General features: G+C 35.2%; 1 protein-coding gene across 1 annotated transcript in view; it reads right to left on the bottom strand.

Moving 5' to 3' along the window:
* The window catches only part of PPFIA2 (PTPRF interacting protein alpha 2), a 338047-nt gene that overhangs the window by 97124 nt on the left and 213946 nt on the right, over window positions 1-26977 (bottom strand). The window contains exons 5-6 of the mRNA XM_075057802.1: window positions 24162-24326; window positions 14389-14463 (exon numbers count right to left, since the gene is read on the bottom strand). Coding sequence (XP_074913903.1) covers window positions 14389-14463; window positions 24162-24326 — 240 coding nt within the window. The remainder of the gene's footprint in view (window positions 1-14388; window positions 14464-24161; window positions 24327-26977) is intronic.

The raw sequence follows: 26977 nt of genomic DNA, 5'->3' as shown, positions 1-26977 counted from the left end.
CTTTATTCAAAGAAAAAACCTGTAGGAGTTATGAGTAATACGTATTTTCAACATTTCTACATCATAAATTCTTCTCTTCCTTCCTTTTTGAGATTGTTGACCTTTTATTAATATTGCTCTTTAGCTTTCATTGCTATGGAGAAATACTGATTAAGGTGAAATCATCCTCGTGAGGGAGTATTTATAACCCTTGGAGATTAGACAGTAGTAGGCCTAATGAAAACAAATCTTGTAAGTTTGTGCTACATGGAGTTTAAATAAGTGGAAATTGAAATAGAATCTCTACACTCTTACTCCTTAATGGCCAAGAAGCATTGCATCATCATTACTAGAAATCCAGCATCTGATAGCAAGCTCTGCAAGAGCACGCACATTCAGATTTACAGCAACACTTTTTAAGCGGATCAGAGGAGTGTTGTAAAAGATAGTTGACTTAAAAAGTCAGAGGGTCTTTACCTTGTGGCAAAAGGGGGAGGTAATACACCGAGCTCCCACCCTCAGATACAGTTCTTTCATGGTTTAGATAAGTCTTTACCTTCTATGCTTTAAGTTCTGTCAAAGAAAGCTAAACCATCTTGCTTTTGCAGCTTCTGGTATGTTTTGATTATTTTATTCTTATAATCTTGACGTAGGCGCTGCTCTCTGTGACCCTGCTGGCATGGTGGCTACCACTTTCAGACTCTGCTTTCATGTCACTGAAGTGCAAATAATGAATGACAACATGCAAAGATGACTGGAGACGCTTCGAATCTGCCACAGATTCATAATTTTAACTGGAAAACATGAAGACGCTAACCACACGTGATCTTTTCCTGCTGGTGGTTTGTGGTCGTAACTATTGGCAGGTCCTGGCTATCAGTGTTTTATTGACCTGCCTACAAAGGTCACTTCTGTTCGTGACAAGGGTACTGTGGTCCAGGGGTAGCCCACAGCTGTGGCACTTGGCTGGCCGCAGTGGGGGACTGCTCGCAGGACCTCCTGCCGTCCCTTTAAACCATCACTGAGCCCCACTCCTTCTGAACACCGACTGCCTGGATCAGCAGTCATTTTTATACTTTAAATGTAATAATACACTAACATGTTAGGCTGGTAATAAGGCAGTAGGGTTTATTAGTCTCCGCTTCATTACGAATTCTGAACCAAATTAAGTGTTACTGTGTAAATAACTGTCTAGAGCATGCACCGTCTATTTCTATGGGGTAATGGCAACACTTTGCAAACAGGAGTCATTTAAAGCAATTGTGGAGTTGCTATTATGAAAAAGAATATCTGTCAAGATTTTTCACAGAAAATTACCAGGTACATTTCAGTACATTTTCTTCAGAAACCCTTATTTAACTAAACAAAAATGTACTACTTTTAATTTGTTACAAAATTTGTATGAAATACAATACAGTGAAAGAACTGTCTTTTACAGAGACTAGCACAATGAAAAAATAATAACAAATATCAATTACATGGTTGCATTATAGTGTGCATTTGACACCTGCTGACTAATTTCTGTTGCTTTTTTTTTTCTAACCAAGCTCAATAAAATAGTAGCAAATTTATTATTCTTTCATTATTACTCTCACAAAGACACTAGTAATGTACTGAAACCAGGATACAAAAGCCCTAGAGTTCGTTGGTAGTCCAGGGATGATTTCCAGCTGGTCAGAGTCGAGGATGGATTTGGCAGAAACATTATGATCTTCATTGTTTTCAACAATATATGAGTTATTGAAATATATATACATAGCATGTGTGTGTGTGTATATATGATATATATGATAATATATACACAGATATTTTATTTATATAATTATATACATCCTGTGTATAAAATTATATATGGATATATATGTTTATACATACAAACATATTTTTAGTATCCAGGACATTAATCATAAATAAAATAATGTGCCTTTAGGGCTTTATGTAGTTGCTCTTAGTACATAAGCACTTAATTGAAAACTACCCATGCTTAAGGTATATAATTTGGTTTGAAAAAGCCTGCTCAGGTTAAAATGAAGTATTTAGCTATTTGCACTGCAAATACATTTTCCTCTTCTGATTACATTAATATATTTCCCTCCGAGTAAAAACAGTCTTCCCCAAATGAAATTTTGTATTCTTTGTCTGCATATTGTCACCTAGAGACTCTGAGATTGTTTAGATTTATTTTGACTGGACACATCTGTTGTGAAAACACCACTATTCTGCATGTGTAGTCAGTTTTATTAGATTTTCCTATACAGTGTATCTGTATTAAAATCACCATCTGTGTTACTGATTGTACAAACATGAAAATACAACAGATAGATAGGATATGAGTAAAAATCCAGAAAGGAAATGAACCTTACCCCAGAACTACAATTAAACAATATCAAAGCCCTGATCTGCATGCACAAACTGAAGAAAACTCAACCAACTCCCAGTCTGTTAAAATCAAAGCACAATAGAGTGAATTAAAGTCTACATTTCAAACCTTAAACCAAATGTACTCAATTAATTTTAGTCAAGATCTTAATACTTTTCAATGACATTCTTACTGGGAGTAATTTTTTTCCACAGATTTCTCCAGTGAACGTCAAGGATATGGTCCTCACTAATACAATTTTTATACATTTTTTAATGATAAAGAACATTCTTCATAGGGTGAATTTCTAAAATAATGTTTTCATTCTAGGATTACTGCAGAAAGGAATCTAACATGATAGCCATTTTCTAATGCAAAAGAATTATACACAAGGTTTCTTTTTTCCTTCTTTTTTGTAACCATGGATTCTACATGATTAAAGGTGTCCAAACTACACTCTCCAGATGCAATGACAAGCAAGCTGGATCATTTCTTATGGACTGAACCAGGTAAAACAAACCCTCTACAGCTCCCCTTGGAATAATTCCACCTATACATTGATAGTCCCTATTAATATTACTGAAGATTATTTAATATTTCCTAATGCTGTCATCTTCCAATCAAGTTCCCAAAGAAGTATGAGTATCTAATTTTGCCTCATCAAACCCAAAATACTTTTTACATTTTTGGATCTCGAGTAAAATTATTTCTGTATTTATTTCTATTACGGACATATGATGGGAACTTGTTTGCACTAAATTAAAAAAACCCTAATTTTAAAAATGTCCTCATATGATTACTTAGGTAAGCATTTACCAAGGTACATCTGTCCTTTGCACATCCCCAGCACAGTCTCTGTTTCTATTTTTCTCACAAATGCTTTATTGCTAAGCTGTTTTATCAGCGTTAGCAGACCAGTAGCAAACTGGCAATAATTTTCTTCATAGTCTATCAGTAATAAACGTGGAATTGATTTGTCATGCTTGTGGACCTTGCTCTGCCTATTGACAATGGAGGGACTACACAGATCTCTGAGTAGCAAATTACTCTTGATTCACGTTATTGCTGACACTGCTCACAGACATTAGTTTTTACTGTCTTGCTAGTTAACTATGTTATGAATTTGCAGAATACTCTTAGAGCTGCATGGGCACTGTTGGGTTTTCGTCTAGTATGAAAACACAAATGATACATTTTCTAGTTCATATGTTAATGGGAATATTGATTAATAAATATGAGCCTATTGAAGCTTCAATTTGGTTTTATTTATTGACTCATGTTATTAATTTAAATCTTTTATTCAAATGCAGCATGTAAGGCCTATTCATACATTAAAAAATCGATTATGGAGAGTAATAGGCATAAAACATAATACTGTGATCTTGTTATACTATTTAAAATCTGGTTTGAGAGTTAGTGGATGTGGATGTTCTTAATAAAACATGTAATATTTAACAAATATACACAAAATTGCATAATCGTTCCAAACAAGCACATTAAACAAACGTTAAAACAATATATTGTTCCAGCAGGTTAAAAGCAAAGGATAATGGGTATGGGTTTTGCATTTTTATCAAGATGGATGCGCAAGAAGATTGTTAATGATACAGAATCAACAAGACTGATTCTTGCAGTGAAATTATCTTGAGCTGCATGAACATCTAATTTGACAAATGTCAAATGACCCTGAAGCTGATACAGACAGAAAGATAATCAGCTGTGTTCTTAAACCTGAATTTATACTTCCAGTGCAGGATAATATGGCATACATTTTAAAGTTTATGAATCCCAAAATACCCGATCAAAAAGAAGTTATGTATTCTTTCTGATGTCTCATGAAAGGCACTCTGTGTATCCTGTGAGCAAATTGAACATTAGACATTAAAATTTTCACTGATATCCTTTGTACAAGTAATAGTGAGCTCTCCAATGCAAATCAGCTAAGCATACCTTTAAATATATGCTATATTCTTTACTTTAGCAAGTTGGCATCTTCAAAGTAAGGCATTTGCTAACATAACCTTATGAAACTACGGCCAGTGAGAGTTGTATTCCATTGACTTGTTAAGCTCCCTAAAAGGGCTGCCAAATATATGACGTTAAATCCAATCTGAATTTATCCCAGTGTCTAATCTCATGCTGACTATGAACAATCCCTAAAATACCCATATACAAATGAACTTCCAGTTTCATTAATCTCCTGGAGTTTTCAGGTGTGTAGGCAAACAATTGTGAAATATGCTCAGCCACACATCTGGCTCCTGCCATCCCTGTGTTCTTCTTTCACCTTGTATTTCCTTGGCTGTCATCCCATCTCCTCTTTCTCCCCTTTTTCTATTTTGGGTGAGGAATATGTGGTAAATAAGAAATCCATGAAACCTGTGCTAGAAACTCAGAGCTTTCCTATTCTGTAATTCTCTGGAATAAAGTAGAGACGATACCAGGAGATCCATTTATCACTCTCTGAGACATGTTCTTCAGCTTCACGGCTCTGTGTCACATATTGATATATTTGTTTGCTGTTGTGCAGAAATGTCAGGCATGCTCCGTGATCCCTATTTACTGATGAATACAAACCATTGTACAGACCCTCAAAATAACTCCAATTACTCAACCTCATGAGATCCAGAAAACAGAATTTTTCCATACATGCTGATTAATTGCAGAGCAGTTGTGTTACGTAGTGAGCCCTGAACATCATGTCCTACAGTTACTGAGTCTCAGGACCTCATGGACAGCACTGTCATTCCCTCCCTGCCTGCAGCCCCAGCCTCTCTTCCATTAAAAAAACAGGCACGGAGCTGGGGTGAGGGCATGTACTCAGTATTCAACTCCCAAGCATGGAGTTATGATGTGGTGAGCATGCTAGGATTCATGCAGCATATTAGGATTTATGCGGTGTACCACGACAACAATTTTGTGGCAGACTGCATACCGGAGTAGATGCCACTACAGCCATCAGCTGTCAAAAATCAAGGTATGCAATTTGGCCAAGTTCATTTATCAATACTTAGGAAGTTGATCATCACACCCATGAATTCTATTGGATTGCATCCTACTTTTTCTGCTGTAGGAACAGTCAACCAGTCACCCCAGTTAAAATAACCTCAATGCTTTTAGGAGAAAGAATATTCAAAAAGGACCAGATTAGCCCGAGTCCTGTGAGTGATATTCGCAGAGCTCCCGTGATAGGAAAAGGGGTAAGTAATGACCATCACATGTATTGCACAGGTCAGCGTGCTACCTTGGCTTTACAGTAACACTCTCTGTTCCACAGCTGTATGAGCAACGGACACTACAAGGCAAATTTATACTATAAATGCCATGGAGCAGGAACCATGTTTTAATATTTTTTTAACAACAAAATGGAGTCCTGGTCCTTTACTGGAGCTCTGTTGGGAGTGTAGTAATGCAATAACAATCACAGTAAAAATGTGCAATAAAAGCACTCCAGTATGAACGTGAAGATGGACTGTATTACTACTAAATGTACCAATAAATATGTATATTTCTGCAGTACTCTAAGTTGTAATTAAGATTAGGCCACATTTTTAAATGCAAATAGAAATACAGTTTCACCCCAAAGGCAAAAGTCTGAGGCCACAGGTATTATAAAAATGAGAATATAACATTTAAACAAAAGAATAGTATGAATATTTGTCATAGATTTCCTAGTTACTTTTGTTTAATTATTTGGACCAAAGAGTTGGAAAAAAGAAAAGATGTGAAAGACTAAAAATTTGTCATCACTTGCTTAACAATAAACAGTAGTGAAGGTGACAGGTATGATGTTTAAGGAGTGAATATTAGTGAGAATATACTGGATTAGGTTTATGCTCATTTTGATGAAGATGCTAATTTTACGGAGCGTTTGTGCTGCAAGGTTTAAAGGAAACTGGGAATTTTTAGTCTCCAGTCATCATTTATTCAGAGATAAAACCAAAGCATTAAACCACCCATGTTTCTAATCAAGGGGGACCAAGGTTTCATTAAGTCAAATGTTTCTGTCAGACAAAAAAATGAAGTAGATTTGAAGAGATTTGCAAAATATATTTAAAATATCTAGCTGTCTGCTCTTTTAATGTATATTTAAACAACTGCTTCATAGCTGCACAGCAGGTTTGGGGGAACAATGGCTTTTTTACCTTTTGCCATGTTCTTTTAAGCAGTATCTTACAAAACTTAGATTTTTCTTTTCTTCAGAAACTGCAATTAACAGCTTATAGCAGTTTGAGAGTAATGTATGTATGCTTATTGATACATAAGGATGTGCCATAGAAGAAAATTGAGAGGTGCAATAGATCTCAGGCTGTTTTGTGAATAATCTGACTAAAACTAAACTCTACTCTTCAACGATAAATCTGTGATACTGGGATTCACTCTAGTCACAAATCTTTACATAACAAATCCCATTAAAAATTTCACAAGTAAATAAAATGAAGGAGAAGTATTAGCGATGACACAAGGTTCTAAGAAAAACATCAAAATTGCAGTGGAGATTCTTAGAAGCCTGAATCTATCATTTCAGTGGAAGAATCTGACTCTTCCTTAACAGCAGTAGCATCCTGAAGCACCCTAATCTATTCATATTTGGGGTCTTACAATATTTGGAAAGTAAAAATAGAAAGTAACAGTTGTCTTGATGACATGATATTGAAAGGAGAGTAATATATACAAGTTGCCAAGCACTTGACATCAAATATTTTATTAGAACCATTAATCACACTGGATTAATGAAGGAATAAAAAGCCTCTCCCTTCAGCTATGTTTTTCTAAAGAAGCTCTCCATGAATACAAGCACAGACCACACATCCTTTCTGTTGATCACAGTCTTTCTTACAAACTGGTTTCTTCTAAAGAATACGTAGGAGGCATTCAAATTCGATGAAAAGTCAATGCAAAATTTGAACATGCCATCATTATTTTAGGATTTGTTACAGGTGGCCACAGGCTGAATGGAGGGGTAAGAGAACAGAGCATTCCAGGATGTCTTTTAAAAATACCCTAAGACATTTGGGCATCTACACACTTCTGCTCTGCAAAATCATTTCAGTGAAGACCAAAGTTGCTGAACTTATTTAACATATATTACTAGGTTGCCAACAGTACACTGTGGCCAACACATAAATAGGCATAAGTCACTAAGGAAGTTTATAGACAGGGAAATTAAATCTATGAGCATTTGTTATCAATATTTTTGTATAACAATACTAAAATACGTGCAAAATCATTATTTGCTGTCACTGTAGAAAATATATGTTCTCTTTGCACTCAAAATTGAAGAATTCTTCTCTGTGGTATAAATTTATGGAAATTATACTGAGAAACCACATTTGCAAGTGGAATAGTGAGGTTTGTCTCAAATACGTCAATAGAAATTAATGTTCTAAAGTGACTATCTGAAAAATGCCTTGAATTTTAGACCTATTCTGCCCTGAATTTAGTAAAAAATGCTTTTGATGGCAATGCAAAGATCAGCACTGCTGACTTCAATATCCACAAAGACTTTTAGTGTTTTTTCCCTCTGAGAACTTAGATTAGAATTACTTGAGTACATAAAATGAAATCGCTATAGCAACTTGACTATTTCTTGTGCTTATTTCTTTTTGAATTTGTAAAAAAATAAGGCAATGAAGGATGTCGTGCTGCTGTAGTAATTTTCAACCTTTTCAGCTGCCATGCCACTCATCCTAATTCAAATGTGTAGAGACAGGAATTAATGCTCTGGAATATCGAGTATGAGAAACATCCACAAAACCCCCATTCATTTTGCTTCATTACTGCATTTAAAACTTAAGGACAACAATAACTTTTTGCAGAGTTAACATGTAACTAGATGGCTAAGGGTAAAGGAAGAATGAAAAGCAATTACATATAGCATATAAAGATTAAATTTCAAATTAAGATATTTTTAATTATGTGCAACTTTGCAGAAAAGATACAATTTGGCACAATTACATAGACATTTAAAATTAAAGTTCAGACCACAAAGAAGGTCTCTCCGGAGTTAGACCTGTGTAAATTTATAGCTTAAAAAAAATAAAATTAACATGTAGGAGAGAATTTAGAAAGTAATAACTTTCAGTCATACCATTATGAGAAAATACGGTAAAAGGCTGTTTCAGATTTTTCGCCAAAAAAATATACTTAAAGTCACCAGAAATAGGTATAAGCCTATTCAAAAAAAAAGTCACTGAATTTCACCCAGTTTCATCCAGAGATTTGACATCCATCATTTCTGAATTTCAGACTGATGAAATCCTGTGTATACGTTCAAGAAATGCACGTATTATTTTTCTCAGCAAACTATTCCTTTAACAACATTTCTCCTCCAAAATCACTTTGCATTGTATTTAAATAAAAAGGCTAAGGCCACCAAGAAACTCCTGCAACAAAAAGTGCCTTAAGCTAATAGGACCTGAAACCGCTGGGTATAAAATATGTTTTCACATCCAACCATGGGTAAAAAGCACATGACATAGTCAGCTGAGGTTTTACTTTAAAATACATATATATTAAATATTACAGAATATTTCATTAGCAGTGATGATACTACAATCATGTCTGCAGCATCCCTCATGGTCAGAGTCAAAACTGTCCTCAACTGTTAAAAGTATCTGCATTTTTTACAGTTTTCTTGACTTGCCCTGCATAGCAAAAGTTAGGCAATTAACGTGGTATTTGAAAGTTCTTTGGTCAACAAGTGTTTACGTTTTCTGGTGTTTCTGGTATAGAATATAAAGAATCATAAATTGCAAATCATCCTTTCTCTTCAGTGATGTATGAATGCTTTCATGGATGCTATAAAAAATAGCATTAGGGCACCCTAATGAATAAACTAACCCGCCGGCAGGAAGAAACCCACTGCCCAAACACGTGAATGCATGCAGTTACACGAAGCAGAGGTCTATGGTCCAAAACTCCCACAAGCTCTCGGATAGCTCCAAGAGTTAAATTTAGCCTCAAAGTTGAGTAAAATTCTGTAGAAGCAAGTGGAAATTGTAACAACGAGGTTTTAAAAGGAAGCTTGAGTGTTTTAAATATAATCTATGTGTCAATTGACAGAAGCAATATAATGTTTGGCATTTGCAAACAGCATTGGCATTTTCAACAAATGCTGAAGAAAAGCGTATGGTAGTACAGTGACATATAAACTCAAACCTATAATTTCTCTAATTTCATATTCTACACAGTCCCAGTGTTTTCTGGGTTCCTAAAGTATATCTTTGAGATAATAAATGTAATTAAAGCTGTATTTGCCATGCCACATTTTCCACTAATGAAGAAAGATAGAAAAGCCAGCATATTAACCAGAAATAAAAAAGGGTTTTGGAAAGCCACTTATCATACAATTCTTATTAATACAGGAAGATTTTACAAGGGCTGAATAAATGTTTAAAATGGGCAGGAGAATATTCATGTGCAAAGTAAGCGCAGCCATTAAAAAATTACTTTTTCACAGTATGGTATTAACTATGTATAAAGCTTGATTTTACATACAAGCCTTGGGAAAAAGCTCTGAAGGTTATTTTTTGGGAAACTATTTGTTGAGAGTTCTGGGAAACAGTGAAATCTGTTAATGGAAATTGCAACTGTTGTCATTTATTACCGCACATTGCAGCAGGAATGGATTTAAAAGCATCGCTCTGGGCCGTGGTCTATAATCTATGTATCCTTGCCCTGTGGAAGCCACTAGAGCTTGAGTTCCTGGTGACATAGGGCACTAATGAAGTATCAGTGTGTCATTTGCAAGTGCTGTAGTTTAGCATACTTTTAACAAGGACTCACGCTCGTAACACTAACAAGAGGATCTCAAAAGCTGTGGAAAAAAGTGGTTATCTTGTCAGTAATTTCAATATTAAAGTTAATTTCCATGAAGATCATAAATGACAAAATTGGGAAGGAAAATTCACATCCCACTTCCCTTGCAAATGAGACTCATTCTTCTCACATTAGTGTGTAAAAAGGAAGCTGGTTAGCAGAACTTTGTTGGAATTTGAAAATGTTCATATACTCACTGAAAAAATCACATATACCTTCAAAATGTTCATAGACAGACACTATTGTACCACTGAGCTTTGGTATTGGATGCACCACTTGCAGCTTGTCTAATTGCTAACTGCAAATTATAACCTTCAGAGACAAAACTATTTGGAGAGGCCATGCGTTATGAGGAACCAGACGAAAACCAGCATCATTTTAAAAGCACCTGAGGGGTAAGCAAATGTAGCTATGTTTTACAGCAATTTTAACTAAAAACGGGAGGTAATTTTTTTTTTAAAATTGTTAACAATATCTACTATTCATGTCAGCTACAACAGACACACTAAATAGGACATCTCTACCAGTTGTGAACAAATAATGGCTTCCAGTGTAAGCATAAAGAAAAAGATGTGATAATTTTGGGTACATTGTGTAATAACTGCTGATAAAAAGCAAATATTATAAGGATGACCATGGAATTTAATTACTGTAGAGAGTTATCTTGCCCCAGTCTGCATGAAAACTCACCAACAGCAATTCAGATTGCTGCTATGTTTAAAGGTCCCTTCTACTGCCACTAATCAGCTGCAGCAAAATAAAATAGTCAAATAACTTTTTCCCCTTGTAAACCATGTATTTAAAGAATTTGCAGTCCACTCTTTAAATATAATATAGGCCCATTTTGTAATCTCCCCATATCTAAAGCCCACTGCCTGACTCAGATTGCTTTTGCTGTTTGTAAGGAGTAAGACACCTAAATTTAGCTGTCTGTATTAGGTGTCTGCATATGAGCTTGTTGTGAGAGTCATTTACCTTACATAGGCATTTGGTGTCATTGTAGTGACAAGGAGTATTCCCTCCCCACCTCGAGCTCCAGACAGACATGGCTCTCCTATCAATTTTGTGATGTATCTGGCAGCCCTGGCAGATTAACTGCCAGGTTAGCTGGCAGACTGGATTTACTAGAGCTCCACAGACTACAGACAAATTTTAGATACCGGCTTACATGTAGACACTCAAATTCAAGAGTCCTAATTCTGAGCTGAATCCTGTGCTCTGTAAGGTTCGGTATAATGTTTAGTGTTTGTAAACATGTTTTACTAAGGAGCTGATGTACCCTATAAGTATCCTGCAGCTTGACACAATTTAAACCCAAGACTTCATATTCAGTAGAATAGTTAATATAAGTGATTTGGTTAATCTACCCCTATAACATTGTTGTTAAACCTGTAGTAAACATTCCCTTGATAATTTGATGTATATTTTATATTGTAATTTATAGAGAGAGTTGGCTTTTTGAAAACCTTACAAATTGCTAGCATATTAAAAATGTTACATAAAATCAAAATAATTTCTGTGTAGCATTTACGTGAAAAGGAGATAAACTACATGTTCACTTTTTTAAAGAAACTATTGCCTTCACAGAATCAAAACAGTAATGAACCATTTGGTGGATGTTCTTGTTTCTGAAAAGTTCAGTTGAACCAACGACAGTGACTTATGCCATATCAATAGTCACTGTTGGAACTGCAGACCAAAGCCCTTTTCTATTACCCTTGTGTGACTACATATAAACATTAGCTACATGAGCTAATTTCCCCCAACGGATCCAACTGTCCATCTCAATTGCCCCTGCAGTTTAAAGTCAATGTGTGTTACTATTCCCTATCAAATATAACATTCTTTGTAAGATGGTGTTGGCAACTAGAGTTGAAAACAGCTTTGCCGGAGTTAGAGAGGTTTTCACTCCCTTTGGTATGTCATATGCTACAAAGACTGTTAATGAGAGCTTATTTACCATCTAATGATGGAAAGCTATAGCCTCTGTTACTCAATTTTCCTCTTTATATAAGGATATTTCCAATAAGTACTCATGAGTGTCTGCAGTTTCTTATTGTTGCTCTGTGTCAGAGCCACAGCCATAAGTTTTCAGAGAAAGGTGCCATCTTAACATACACATTTCTACTATTTTTTATCCCTGAATCTGTTACTTGTTATATACCTAATCATATACTCATTTAATCATGGGACCAATTTACCGTCATCATTTTATGTTTAGATATAGTCCTGAATATATAGGACACTCAGAATCAGTATGAGAAAATAGATATGAAAGAAATTATTAATTCTCTTGGGAGAACAGACACTGAGTGACAGGAATACAGAATTTACTGAAAAACATGTTCAATTCCCTTGGAAACTTGGCTCATTTATTTTCATATATAGTACAATAAATTTTTAAAGCCCTTTATTGCCTGTGTATTCACTGTGGAATCTAGTATGAAACCAGGCTTATATATCGCAGTTCTCTAATTAATTTTGTCTCGTTTAAATAACTAATTGTGTGAACATTATCTGACCTCTTGTTCAAATGCATTAACTGTTTGAAAATAATCCACTCATTCTCTTCCACTTTGCTTCCCATCTAGCTCTTTTTTCATTATTATTTAATTGAATTTCCATTTTTCAGCTTTAACAGTTTCTCACAGGAAACTGGAATAACAGTATTTATATTGAGTTAATGGTTATGTTATGCTTGGTTGATTAAATGTCATTCTAAATGTTTTTAGTATCATGTAGACACAAAGTTTGTACAACATTTCTATGGATTTGAGGCAAGAAAGGCTATGAAAGTCCTATTTCAATTTAATTTCATTGTGTATGTTTTTACTGCTTACTGTCAATACAAGTTTCACTAATTTTTTTTAAAAACTCCAGATAACAAGGCAACGCTCTAAAGACCTGGTCCCATGCCCTGTGAAGTGAACTTGGATTTAATTGGATCATGATTGGGAAGGATTAGAGGAGTGCGATGCGTCTCAGTTGGCTTGACTGACCAAAGGGACTGCTTTCTATTTAATAAACACTAGTGCAAATAACAGATTATGCAACATAGTATAACTAAGTCATCTGAAGCCAAGTATTCTGGAGACTGTGAAAAGGAAGAATAAAAGAGGGATTTTATATTTGTACAGATAAAGTGCAGTTAACTCAGAGAAGAAAGGGTTGATTCAAAATAATCTGGTCCATAGTTTATAAAAAGTAAGTACTAATATCTTAATTGCAGATCCTATTTTTAAGAAGTTACTGTAAGAAAGTAACTTTTTGAGATTAATATTGGAAAAAAATTACTTTAGGAGTCTCTATTTTACATTATCACACATTATTCTGAACTACAGGTATTTAATTTTTCCAGAATTATTTGGTAGTACTTTAAGTTTGTCTGTGGCTGTTTTCAGTTTGTCTTAAACCTGAGTAAAATGACACTGGTAAATGGAGATAACCCAAAATAGCTTTAAACCAACTCTATTGCTTGTCTGACTTATTTGTAACAGTGTGAGAAGCACATATCAGGTGGAGATTCAGAACATGATAGGAATGGTAAAGTCACCAGCAGACTCTATTATTTATATTTTCTGGCTTCAGAATCATGTCTCTGGGGTGCAAAATTCCTTTCTGTATGTGTGTACAGCTGTGTGTGCAATACAGTTATGTGTTGCTGTTCACCCTTTCAAACAAAAGAGAACAGTCTGCAGAATACTGTACAGGAGAAAAAAATCTCTTGTCCAAGTTCACAATAGTTACATGGCATCACAGTTCACCATGATACACTGCAATTAAAAAGGAAGAGACAAACCTAAATTTCAAGGTCATCCATAATCCTTCCTCCATCAATGTTAACTTTTATATAATGTGTATATGTATGGGTGTGTTTTACTTAATTTCATAGTAAAATGGAAATTCAGATATTAAATTGTTTATAGTATCTGACACATTCATTGGTTCACTCCTTTTTCATGTCCAACAAGAAATTTGGGAATCTGTCACTAGCTCTTGGTTTTTGGCTTGCTCACAAGGGAATAGAAGAAGGGAATAAATCAGTAACCAGAAGGTTGTATTAATTTTACAACCACCTTAAACAAGCCTCACTGAGCAGCTTACTCAGAATGTAATTGATCTTTTTTTTTTTTTTTTTTCTGACAGTTTGAAGAAAAGTGACAGGGAATACATGGGACAGAGTATTAGAGAAATTGAACCTCAAAAGGGGAGAAAGTGTTTTATGTTACCTCCTGGTTAGCAGCAGCTAGTTCTTCTTCCAGTGCAGAGACTCTTTCTAAAGAAACCCTCAGTCGTTCCCTTACCTAGAAGAAAAATCAAAATATGTGCAGTAACGTAATTTCTATCAGTCTTTAAAGATTATATAATCTGCCATATGCACTACTGCATGCCCTGCCAGTCCATTTGCAGGCATGTGTGTTGCATCCTTTCATGAGAAATACTGTGTAGTAAACATTTAAACCTAACTATAGGAAGACTTAACCCATGAAAATAGGTGTTAAACTTTAAATGCCATACTGCTGTTCCAGAGTTTGACTGTAATTTTATGGAATGCATAGCAAATGCAAATAATCTAAGACCACATCAGGCATAAAAATAAAACGTTGTTCACAAGCATCTTTTACAAAGGATAAGGAAAAAAACATTTGCAGATGTTTTAAGTCCACTCCATGGAAGATAAATAATCTGTTCATACTAATTGATTGCAACAAATTGACTGAAAAAATAACTTGCAGCATTGCCTTCAGGCACACATACTAAAGTTTTTATACATCATCATGCAGTTTGTCTGGGTTCTGCAAGAAGTCATAAACAAGATATACTCTCATAGGCAGAAAAGACTGCTGTGTTTGTACCAGTTTCATAGATGACCTATTCTGTTCTAAGGATGTCTATTATCTACTCAATTATTATTACTATTGTAATTATTACTAAATATTAATTATTAATAAATAATAAAATTTTAATACGTCTGAAGACATATTTACTGTTGTTTGAGTGCTCTGGCTAAGCGTCAGCTCAGGTAGTATAGACAACCTAAGCTGGCAATGTAGTTACCAGTCTCCCAATATGATTAAAGGCAAATCAGACCCAAAGCAATCTTCAGGGCTGTGGGTACGTGACTCTCTCTCCTGACCATGAAGGGAGCCTATGGCAACTCCTCTCCTAATCTATACAACTTCGTTAGGCACCTCACATGATTTTACAACCTGGCTAATTAGTCAACACTCAGGATATATTTCTATACATGTTCCACCTACACTGTGGCAATGCTGTTCCAGCTGGTGATCCAAGAATGTTTAAGGCTGTTAGCAATGTTTGTAGAGAAAGTTAGCATATTCTATTAGACCAAGAGATGTAGCTGGAAAACAAAGCAAAACAAAAATCAATCTTTCATGTGCAATGGAACATTGTACATTTTCATGTACGTACAATTGTTTTCACACCCTTGACAAATATAGAAGATCCCTGAAAAGGTTGTGTATGTCCTAATGCTTTCATACTTTTTCCAGTGATACCTCTTAGTCTAATAAATATTATCTTTCCTTACATAATTTAGTTTCCATTACCACTTATAGAAGTGAAATTTTGCAGAGACTCACTACATCCCAAGAATGGCTTAGAATTTAATAGATGAAAATTACTTAGCAAAACTATAACATAGCATGTTCACTGAACTTTAAAACTAACTAAATCTACAGATCAAATACATATTCAGGAAAACAACACTAAAAAGGAAAATTATTCAGCCTTTCTAACAAATGCAAATATAGTTGTTTATGCAGTACTTTGAGGTGTTTTGTTCTCTTTACATACTTCAGCTTTATTAACAGAAAAATTAGAAAATTTATTTTATGTATTCACATAAATTATTTGAATGCTCTCAGGTAACTACAGTTTTACTATACACTAATATTTAGTTGTTTGAATGCTCTCATAGTGTGACTATGTAGTCAATAGGTAAGCTGCAGTCATTGACTGTACCTGTTCCTCACCTGATGCAAAAGAAGTTTAAGCCATCTTGAAGTGGCAATGACTGAGCCATCTCTGAGTGGCAGTAATAAGAGTGAAATTTACTACAAATTTTCATGGCTGTTTCAACTGTTTTCATGCACCAGAACAACAGAATATAGTGAAAATCTGCAATGGAACCCCAAATGATTTTGCTATTTATTAAATTTTTGTACTATTTTTCATCAAATATATATGTAAAAATCTTTAAACATAAAGCTTGCTTTCCAAAATGAGCTACATAATTCCTGGAAAACATCCTCATAAAGCTTCAGATTTATCATAGTACATAAGCTATTATCACAATCATTTTATATAATTTTTTTGGTATTCAATTCTAACACACTTGGAATATGTAAAATTAATTTGAAATATTATCTTTACTAATTCTAATTTATTCATAATTTCCATCTAATTCTATTTTTCATAAAAATACTTCACACCAAATGTATAATGCATCAATTATTCTGGCTGTAATTGAAAAACTTTAATTGTTTAAATAGCTGAAAAAGTATTTCTTACTCCATTTGCCTTTCCTTTTTCCTATTTTTTAAATCACATTCTGCTTGAAAAACAGTACTATTTCTCTAGTTCTTCTACCAGCTTCCAAGGGCTGCTCAATGACCTGTTTCCCCACCCAAATGGACGAAAAGTCCAAGGCAGTATGAGTCCACTACCTGGTACTCACATTTTTCCTCTCTCTCTCCTCCTACCATGCTCTCTGCCTTCCCAGATGTTCCCCCAACTCCTCTGTGGATCCCCAAACTCTCTTTCTGTATCCTGCTTCTCTTCCCACCACCATTTCTGTCTTTCACTAGCTCTCCACTATTAAAGTCCATGTCCTACCAGTGAGGGGTGTAATCCTGTCTTCAAGAGGCCTGATTTCAACCTCTCTAACCACAGTGGGAGCTGGCAGACAACAATTTCTTAATGGAAATCTCAGCTTAGATGTAAAAAATACATGGAAAAATGACAGTCATCTTTCTGGCTTCCGTCCTCTTGGCTGTAAGTGCTGCTGAGGGACAAGATGATTAAGAGAAAATTCATAAGATGGCAGTTGTTAATAGCTGAAATGAAATGCACTGAGTTGGTAATTTTACTTTAAATTTTCTTAAGTTTCCTGAAACCTCCGTGTATTCAAGCCTAAGTGTTTTATAAATGAGAATGCATGCTTAAAAAATATGTTATAAGATGTCTACCACTGGCATTCACTTTGAACAGTGTTAGAATTTGCAAACCAACTAGGCCACATTACTGAGGACGTCACAGCTACACAAGGAGTTGGAATCAGAAAAATTACCCTTAACCTTTTACACACTGTGGCACTGTAGAACTGAATCCTAGTGGGTTTTATATGAACATTTTTAAAGCCTGAAAACAACAGTCCTTGGAAATAACAGGCATTTGTTTCAAAGAACATTTAGGAGACATTTTTTACATGGCACTTCGGAAAAAATAATAGGTAGACAATTAATGTATTTACTCTGAATATCAAGCTATTATATTCAAATCCATTTTTTTTCATTATTGTCAGTAACAACATGGAACAGTACAGTGTGACACAGAGCAACAGTTGGAAGTTGTTTCCTTTCCTTTGCCTTTCCTTGCCTTGCCTTGTCTTCCCTCCCTTCTATGTACACAGTTAATTCACTGCCTTTTTTATAATGACCTAACCAAAATTGCTGTCTGATGGCCCTTATTTGTTCTCTGAATATAAGAGTTGCTAAAGGAACTGAAAGCAACTGTGCCTTGGCACAGATGACTTCTTTTTTCCTTTCATCTGACCAGTGAGCAACTCATTCAGATTCACATTTGCCATGGTGACATTGGAAATGTTGCAACTAATTCTTCATGTTCAACCACATACATAGTGGCTGTTAAAGTTGAGGGAAATCTTTGATTTTATCAGTGAAAAAGAGGAAAAGTGCTACATCAGCGCTCTGATCTGAAGGAGAAATCTGCTCTGGTTTACAGCCCAGAAACTAACTTTATTTCTGACTTTAAATTTCTTTCTCAGTCCTCAACTGATTTCGAAATAAACTCGAGGAAGAACATAAAAGCTGATTAAAGATTTCAGGTTTGGCCATTCACATTCCAGGAAAGAGTACAGGCTACAAATGCCATACTAATATATGCGGTATACATATATTTTGAAAAAAATTTTACTCTGAACAGTATTTACTAGTTGGTAATTGTATTAATGTTTTCCTTTGTAACTTTGTAAGTTCATATCCAATAACCTTTGAATCTAAACACAGGGCAACAGCCAAAGCCTCTGAAAAGCCATATACAAATGTATTGCAAAGAATTTTGTAATTATGTTACAGCAAACGAAACAAACAGAACCATCCTCATTTCTGAGAGGTGCAGGAAAGGGTGTTGTTCCTGGTCACTATCTTGTTAGAGAAAAAGGAGCTGGAACAAATGCAAACTATTTTTATCTGATAATTTGGGTTTTTTTCATATGATGAATGCAAATTAATTATTAGAATATTGCATTGTTTTCTCTTTTCTGGAAGTCAAAGACAGTGAGTCACTATAGTTCATAGAAGTAAGCATTATCTTAGTGAGATTGTGTTTATCACTTCAGAAATAATATACTACTTAAATTTCATATTGTCCTTCAATGTATTTCTACTTTCTTGGACACTAGGTAAAGCTTTTCTAAGTAAAGTTTCATAAAGTAAAACTAACCAGATGTCACCTGATCTGTCAGAACATGCTATAATATGCATTTTTAAAGGACAGATTCCCATTACAGTGCCACAGACACAGCAGAAAACAGTTGCTCTCTCCATGTTAGAGGGTGTAGCCAACATGTGCCCAGATGACTGGGTATTCCTCAGGCTTTTAAATGCAACCACATTATCTTGATATGTAACACAGTCAATGTCATGTTAGCACTACTGTCGGTGCAAAATATCACCCATCTTTCTCTGTCTCCTAGCAACTGCTTCCCACTTTTTTCCTTGCTGTCAAATTCTTTTTTCATTCTCTCCAGATCTGCAGCCCACAAAGAGCTTTTAAAAAACACTTGCGCATGCTAGAATTGGATCACTTTTTTTTCATGAACAGTCTATTGAATAAAAGCTCTCCTAGCTACCTGCTAATGAATAAAAAGCGATAATGTTGACATGAATAGGTTGTTTTTATTTGCAAGAAGATTAGGCATACTTTTCTGCCATGAATTAATCTCAAGAGAACCAGTATTTTTTGAATCTTAGCTAGGACAATAAGACCTGGTAGTTGCTTTCCTCTGTGAAGATCAACTGTTCACTTTTCCAAAAAAATTGACAAAAAAATGGATTTGGAGAAGAAGTTGCTTCAAACAGTTTCTTCTTTCCAAATGCACATTTTAAATGTTGAACCCAAAGTTTAAAGCAAAACAGGAAAAATGTCTGCAGGAAAATAAACATGTTCAGACAGATATTAGAAGTTAATTATAGCTATAGAATGGCATATATAAAATAACCATTTTTCTAGCTTTTGTTCTTCCTGAATTGCATATAAGGAATATGTGCTTCCTGATCTACTCTATACTCAATGTCATTCTAACCATGAGGTTAATCTGGTCTTCTATATTCTATTCAACTTTAATGATGTCTAGTAAATCTCATCTTCATTTGCTGTATTATAAACTATTCTGTGTATATCCATATATAATATCCCAAAATATTTCATAGTACTGTCTTATGTTTTTTCTACAACTTTTCATTGCATGAAATAAAACAAAGAAAGGTATCAGCTACTTAGCAGCAGTAAGAGAAGTCTCTGAGATCTGAAGCATTAAGAAGGTGAGGGGTGATTAACTGAAGAGAAGTTTCCACACAGACTATCTTCCCTATGAATACAGCTGCAAATTTCAAGTGACTTTACGCAATAGCAAAGGCTATTAGAAATGTTAAGTCAGAATTTCACATCGGTCCCAGTCATAATCAGTCCTAACCTCTAGTGTTTAAAACTTCCCATTTTTTAAACAATGCTCATTGTTTGTGGGACGTAACCTAACCTTACACTTAGGAAAAACAATCACTGAATTTAACTTTGTACATGAAGAAAATCTAGAATTGGTATTCGTAGCAGAACCGCCCATGTCCTATGTTTTCAGATTTCTAAAAATACGAGCATAATTAGATATATAAAGATGTTTGAAAATATGTATAGCTTCTGTCAAATTAAATTTCTAAATAATAATAATAATGCAGTTAGTGCAGTATCAATCTCATTTGCTGTGACACAACTCACCCAAGAAGACACAATGAGTTTTCTTTGTGACATCAGTATATCATATATCATGGGGTTTTGCCTCAGTATTTACTATAAAGTTCTACCCTTGGGCCTCCCTGAGCATAATGGCAGAGTCTGTGGGAGTGAAGCATCACCCACAATATAGGAGGACAAGACATACGTAAGTCAAAGGGAGTAGACTGGCTGCACCCAAGGGTGCTGAGTGACTTGATTAATCTGTCACAGTGAGGCCTTCTTCACCTTTGAAAGGTAATGGCAGTCAGGGGAGATTGATGATGGGTGGAAGACCCACAAATGTTGTGTCCACCATCATGAAAGGCAAGTATTATCCTGGGAAGATCCAGGGAAGTCCAAGCTGGCCAGTGTTGGGAAGGTTATGGAGCCATTGCCAGGCACATAAAGAACAAGACAGTGATTGGGAAGAGCCAGTATGGCTTTGTCAAAGGCATATGACATCTGGCCAACCTTATTGCCTTCTGTGATGAGATGACCGGCTCCATGCATGAGGGGAGAACAGTGAATGCTTTTTATTTTGTCTTTACTAAGGCTTTCTGCAAGATCTTCCATTTACCCCTAGAGAAAAGGGTGATATATGAATTGAATAAGTGGATTATACAGTGCATAGAAAACTGTCTGGACTCCAAGGCTCAGAGGTTTGTGATCAGTGACACAAAGTCCAAGTTGCATCCCAATACTATGAATGGAATAACCCCAGGATAGGCTTGGGGAAGAGAAAGCAGTTTTGCAGAAAAGACCTAGGGGTGAATAAGGCCAGACACACAGTTCAGTCAGGATGTTGAGGGAAACGATTATTCCCCTCTGAACTTTTGAGACTGCATCTGGTTTTGGGCTCCCCGGTACAAGAAAGACACTGACAGACTTCAGTGAAGGCCCACCAAGTTGGTCATGGGCTGGAGCCCACGGCATATGAGAAGAGGCTGAGAGAGCTGGGTCTGGTCAAACTTAAGAAGGGAAGGTTCATGCGAGACCTTATTGCTGTCTACAACTAGCTAACCAGAAGATGTGGAGAAAACAAAGCCAGCTTCTTCTTGGAGATGCAGTGTGACAGCACAAAAGGGAACAGGTGTAAGACTCAACAATGGAAACTGCAGCTAGGGATTATGGAAAAAAAAATTGCAATGAGGTTAGCGAAACACCAGAATATGTTTTCTCCCTGGAGATACTCAGAAGTTGATTAGAGAGGACCCTAAGCAACCTGAAAGAGTTGGCCCTGCTTTGAGCAGAGGGTTGGGTCAGACGTCCTCAGGAGGTCCAACCAACATTATTCTACTAGTCTCTGAATAACTTCAACGAATTTTAATAGGTGGATTAATATCTTATTTCTGAAGGGTCTGAAACAAATCTAACTTATATAATTTTTCTGTCAAAGAAAGTGTATAAGAGATGACTTACATGCCATAAAGTTTTTTTAGCACATTTGGGTGCATGCAGTCTTTTTTTACTTCCATTATTTTGGAATCAAAATCCCAATAATGCTGACAATGTGTGGTATAATGTGATAGCATTATATTATCAGGTATCTGGATGACATATAAAACATCTTTGATTTAATCCTTCTAAAGAGAGACACTATAACATAAATACATAATTTTATACAGGATTTGTACCTGAAAATAATGTGTGCTAGATTTATATCAAAGTATTTTAAAATTATTTACTAAACGGTTTCCTTGATTGACCTTGGAATGTTTTATAATAAAAATATGATTTATTAAATCAAAATAAAAAAGGTTAGATGCATAGGTGAATAGCACATAGGAAAAAAGTAATTTTGGCCAATCAACTTTAAAACTTGTTTTATAATGTAACAAATCTCCTGTTAATATCATTGCAGATGGCTGATTTTTCTACACTGATAATTATCACCACTCCTGGGTCAGAGACCATTATATACGTAAGATGTGTACCTGTGTCACTCCAAAATTTTTAAATGAATGGAATACTGATTTTAACCTGTTTGTTACATTTAAAAAAAAAATAATTTCAAGAATATAGGTAAAAATATTATATTTAGCTTCAATCTAATTCTGTACAATAATTTTCAAAATGACATGTAAAATTAACTGCATAGTACCTAAACACTAAAACCTTCACAAAAGAAAATACGTAAGAAGTACATAACTGCTGAATAATAAGAATCTATTTAAAGTTTAGTTCTTCTTATTTCTCATATTTATCCAGCACAGTGTCAAAAAGTTTAAAAGCAGGAGAGCTCCCTACTCTATAGTTTTATCAATGTTTAAATTGTAGGATAAAACATCAAAGCTCAGACCATAAACCCTATCGATTCTCAAAAAATATTTTTAATAATACAGGATTTTGTAAGTCTTAATGACATCCAATATCTTATTACAATTAATTGCTTACAGTGGGTAGAAGTCATTATATTCCCTTTTCTAGATTTTCTTTAAATATGCTTTCATGATATGTAACTGAATAGAACATATAACTAAAGAGATATACCTAAGCACAAAATAAGTTTTGATTTCGCATAAGTTCCTTAAATTCATTTAACTTTGAACTTGATAGTTAAGCCAGTATGACTCATAACCCAGTGTTTCACACCTTTATTACCAATGAAAAATAAATATTACTATATAACTACAGCTATCCTTCTCATAAAGCTGTTTCTTTTAATAATAGCTCCTTAAATACAGCCAACTTTCTGAGTATATTTCTGAATTTAAAAAGGTTAAATTTATTACTGTGAGACGATTGAACTAGTTCTACACAACACAGCTCAACTGTGCAGTCAATGGTTTCAGATGCTGTGCTGCACAATGTCTCCCCTGCTTACCCAACCATCTCGGAGAAGCAACTCAGCTGCAGCAATGAGCCCAAGCAAATCAGCCAAGACAGACCCTACAAGGAACAGGGTTCTTTGCTTGTAGGCAATGGTTCTCACGTGCTCCCTGCATGTGTAGCTTTGAGGCACTTACTAACTCAGATACATCATCTTCTGAGCGTATTGTTTCTAGACATGAACTGGATCTCTGCATTCATGTAAGCAATGCTCAAGGTGATACCTCATAGTTGTACAAAGTTTCATTCACACAAAAGAGTCCTTCTAGCACAGGACACATGAGGAATCCAGCCGAAAGAGCCTCTTAATTAGCATGACTAGATGCAGTTATCACCAGGGGTTTTTATCTTGATTCCATAAGCCCTTCATTACCTCCGATAACAAAGTATCTACTACTTATTTTAGGTTACCCTATTTGTAGAGGGAATGCTGTGCTTATGTAGTAAATGATAAAAAACATCTCTGAAACTTAGGAGGTTTTCCTCCTGAAAATTTTTAAGAGGCAAGTTCCTTTATGTAGTTAGAAACATCTCATTCTGCCTTTTTACTCTGTGTGTTTTTAAAATTCGAGATACCTACATTTTCTCAGCAATAACTTAAAAGCATGTTGTACAGACAATAAATTCCAAGGTGTCATCTCTATTTAGTGCTAAATAGGAGAAGCATATCTTGTAGGGGTGACATTTGCTTATTTTGAAAAGTCAGTACTATTGTCTACAAAGGATAGCTAAAGTGACCTGAAGTGCATTACAGCTATTGGTCATACATTCTTATGGATTTCTCTGGACACATGTAAACGCTGTAAGTACAGGACATATTCCAAGAAGTAAATAAACAATACTGTTGCTCTGCTGCATCATAAGGCACAGTTAAGTAAGGTAAAGAGTGTATTTAGTAAGCTTTTTTCCCATACTGTACCTTTTCATCCAAAGCCTTGTGGTGCTCAAACAGAGATTTCAGAGCTTTGAGGACCTCAACTTCACTGGAAACTCCTGAGGGAGACTGTGCTTGCCGTTTCACCACTGTCATCCTCAGTGACCTTTCGTGTCTTGAGACAAGGCACTCCAAATGTTCCAGTAACAGCTATTGGATTTGATATAAAAGGTTATTAATTTTTGTGCACCTAAATGCCATGGAAATACTAACTACAAAGTGCATGGTAACAAATGGCAACCTCATTGTAGGAGAGACTGCTGGAATTATTGACAACACTTCATGATTCTAAATCAGATGGAATAAATAGAAAAATAGGAGATCTACTCATGATTTCACTTAAAACTCTGCTATGAAAAGCGAGAACAACAAATCACTCAGCATAGAGTCACTATTTAACTAAACTAAGTACATATTTATGATATTATTTGTGATAGTAATTGATGAGCATTAACAATCAAATAACAATGAAGGCCAGTCTAAAGCATCATGCAAAAATACTAAAGAAGTTTATAATTAATTCACCCTAACAGTAATATATTTTCAATTTATTCTGGAAGTTACTTTAAAAAATATGTAAAAGTAAACAGTCTATTTTATTACATTTTTAAGACTATTCATTCTAAATGCCACATCTAATGGCGTTTGTCACTCGCATGTACTCTAAAATGTTCATTGTCTCTGTTGTATTGCAAACATGATGGAAGACAAAAAGGTCCATGAAGAGAAATTTCAGGCTATTCTAAATATCTGTAAAATAACCTGTAAATAACCTATTGTAAAAAACATATGATAATTATTTTTCCTCATTACTCAGAGGTTAAATGAAAAATTAAAACAATATGTTGATGTTGTATAGAAAATTCCCCATTTGTCTATACTTTCATAGGGCTACCATTGCTGTTCTTACTGTCTGAACATAAAAGACAATTGGTTAGCTGTAAGGTTAAAGGAGGCTAGCTAAATTCATGAATCACAATGCATGTTAAATGTATTGTAATCACAACATATAATTATATCTAAGTCATTGAACTGGAAATTTTAAAGTTACCATGGATAATTGTTTATTATAATTGTTTATTATTTCTCCTTCGATGTGGTTCTTAATATAGCTACTGTTAGTAAAGTTATATATTTATCTGTAATATATAGTTACTCTGAGTCACATAATGACCTTATTGTTACATTATAGACATAGAAGAGCAAAATCAGAGTGTAATCACATTATAGTTGTAATATACTGCTATTAAGTCACAAATGATTAGGTTTTGAGGTTATCTTTGCTTCAAATATGATTCTTGTGTCTGTATTTGCAGCTGGTTATTATGTTACAATAGCTCTATTATTTACAAAAAATAGTGAACACATATGCAAACATTGTTAATACGTTAAGAATTGTAATGACTCCAGTTCAAGAAAGGAGGGGGGTATTTCTACCATTTCTGAATTCAGGTGATGGCCTGTATTTATCAAAGGCAAATGAGCAAGAAATTCATGAGCTTTGTCATCCGATCCCTGCAGGGCTGACAGCAGATATAGGTGGATTTTTAATTATTTGCGGCAGTCCAAAGTAACAGGCAAATTCAAAGAGACTTCGTCATCATAGAGCCATCAGGAACTCGGTTCGGGGCTGTGGTAAGGTTGTAACTCAAATGAGATCAGAATAGCTCCCAAATACTTACAGAGTATTTCTGTTCATGGCAGTACTTAAATACACAGTTAATTGCTGTCATGAATAGAACTGAATTTCTGAATTTTGTTCTAAGTTCATATAACTTCATGATTTTTCTAGGCCACCTAGTTTATCTAGGAGATAGCTGGAGGAAAGTATAGTAGATTTCTAATGCTACAATCTACTCTCTGCGCCATCTCTCCAAAGACACTGTGTGGCTGCAACATTTCCTTCCCTCTGCAGCCCAACTCTGCCCCACTCCATAGCCCTGGGGTAGCCAGACTCTGACTCTAATCTGTGCTGTGGGTTTATATCTCTCCATAGTCATTCCCACTTGCTGGCTGTTCCTGTTAGAGCCTGGCTCATCCTGCTCTGTTATCTGTCTTTGTCTGCCTTTCTTTATGCAGAAACTTTTCAATGCATCATAGCTACCTCTGGAACAGTCTAAATCCAGTCAAAATGCTATGAATTTCTAGAAAAATTGGGGAAAAAAAGGAAAATGTTGAACCACAGTTGAGCTTTTAGCATGGTCGTTCCTTCCATAAGTCTGTAGTTGTCTGAAGCTCAAACTGACACCCATTAAAATGGCCCAGAACAACAAAACTTTGGTAACTATTTTTTGCCCTAATGCTCAGCAGATTTATCACATTTGATGCCTTACTACCCTAAACAAATTATCTCCCAGACAAATGCTGGGATGATTGGAAAGGAGAGTTCTGAGAGCCTGCATGCAAGTCTTAGCTGAAAGGAAAAATGAGAAAATCTAGTTTAGGAGAGAAGAAAAATGGTGGTGACACAGAATTCCTGACATGGAAAAAACTTTCATGACAGAAGGAATTATGCATAACCTACAGCACAGAGGTAAATAAGGAACACAGGAAAAAAACCCTAATATACATCTAGAACCTCATTTTCAACTGGTGTAAACAGACAATCCTGACAAGGAATTTGAAGTCAGCATGGCCAGAAGAAAGACAAGATCCTTACTAACAGAAGGAAGATTAGAGATCGAAGAGACTGATGAAGAGAGAAAAAAAGTTAAACAAGGTTTCCAAGTATAAGAAGAGAGCAGAGTGGTGGGAACTCAGAATTTCTAATGGGGTGATCGTGGAGGAGTTTACTATGTGGG

Source organism: Buteo buteo, chromosome 26 (assembly GCF_964188355.1).
Source record: "Buteo buteo chromosome 26, bButBut1.hap1.1, whole genome shotgun sequence".
NCBI lineage: Eukaryota > Metazoa > Chordata > Aves > Accipitriformes > Accipitridae > Buteo > Buteo buteo.
The sequence above is the reverse complement of the archived record's forward strand: the minus strand, read 5'-3'. Positions and strand labels throughout refer to the sequence as shown.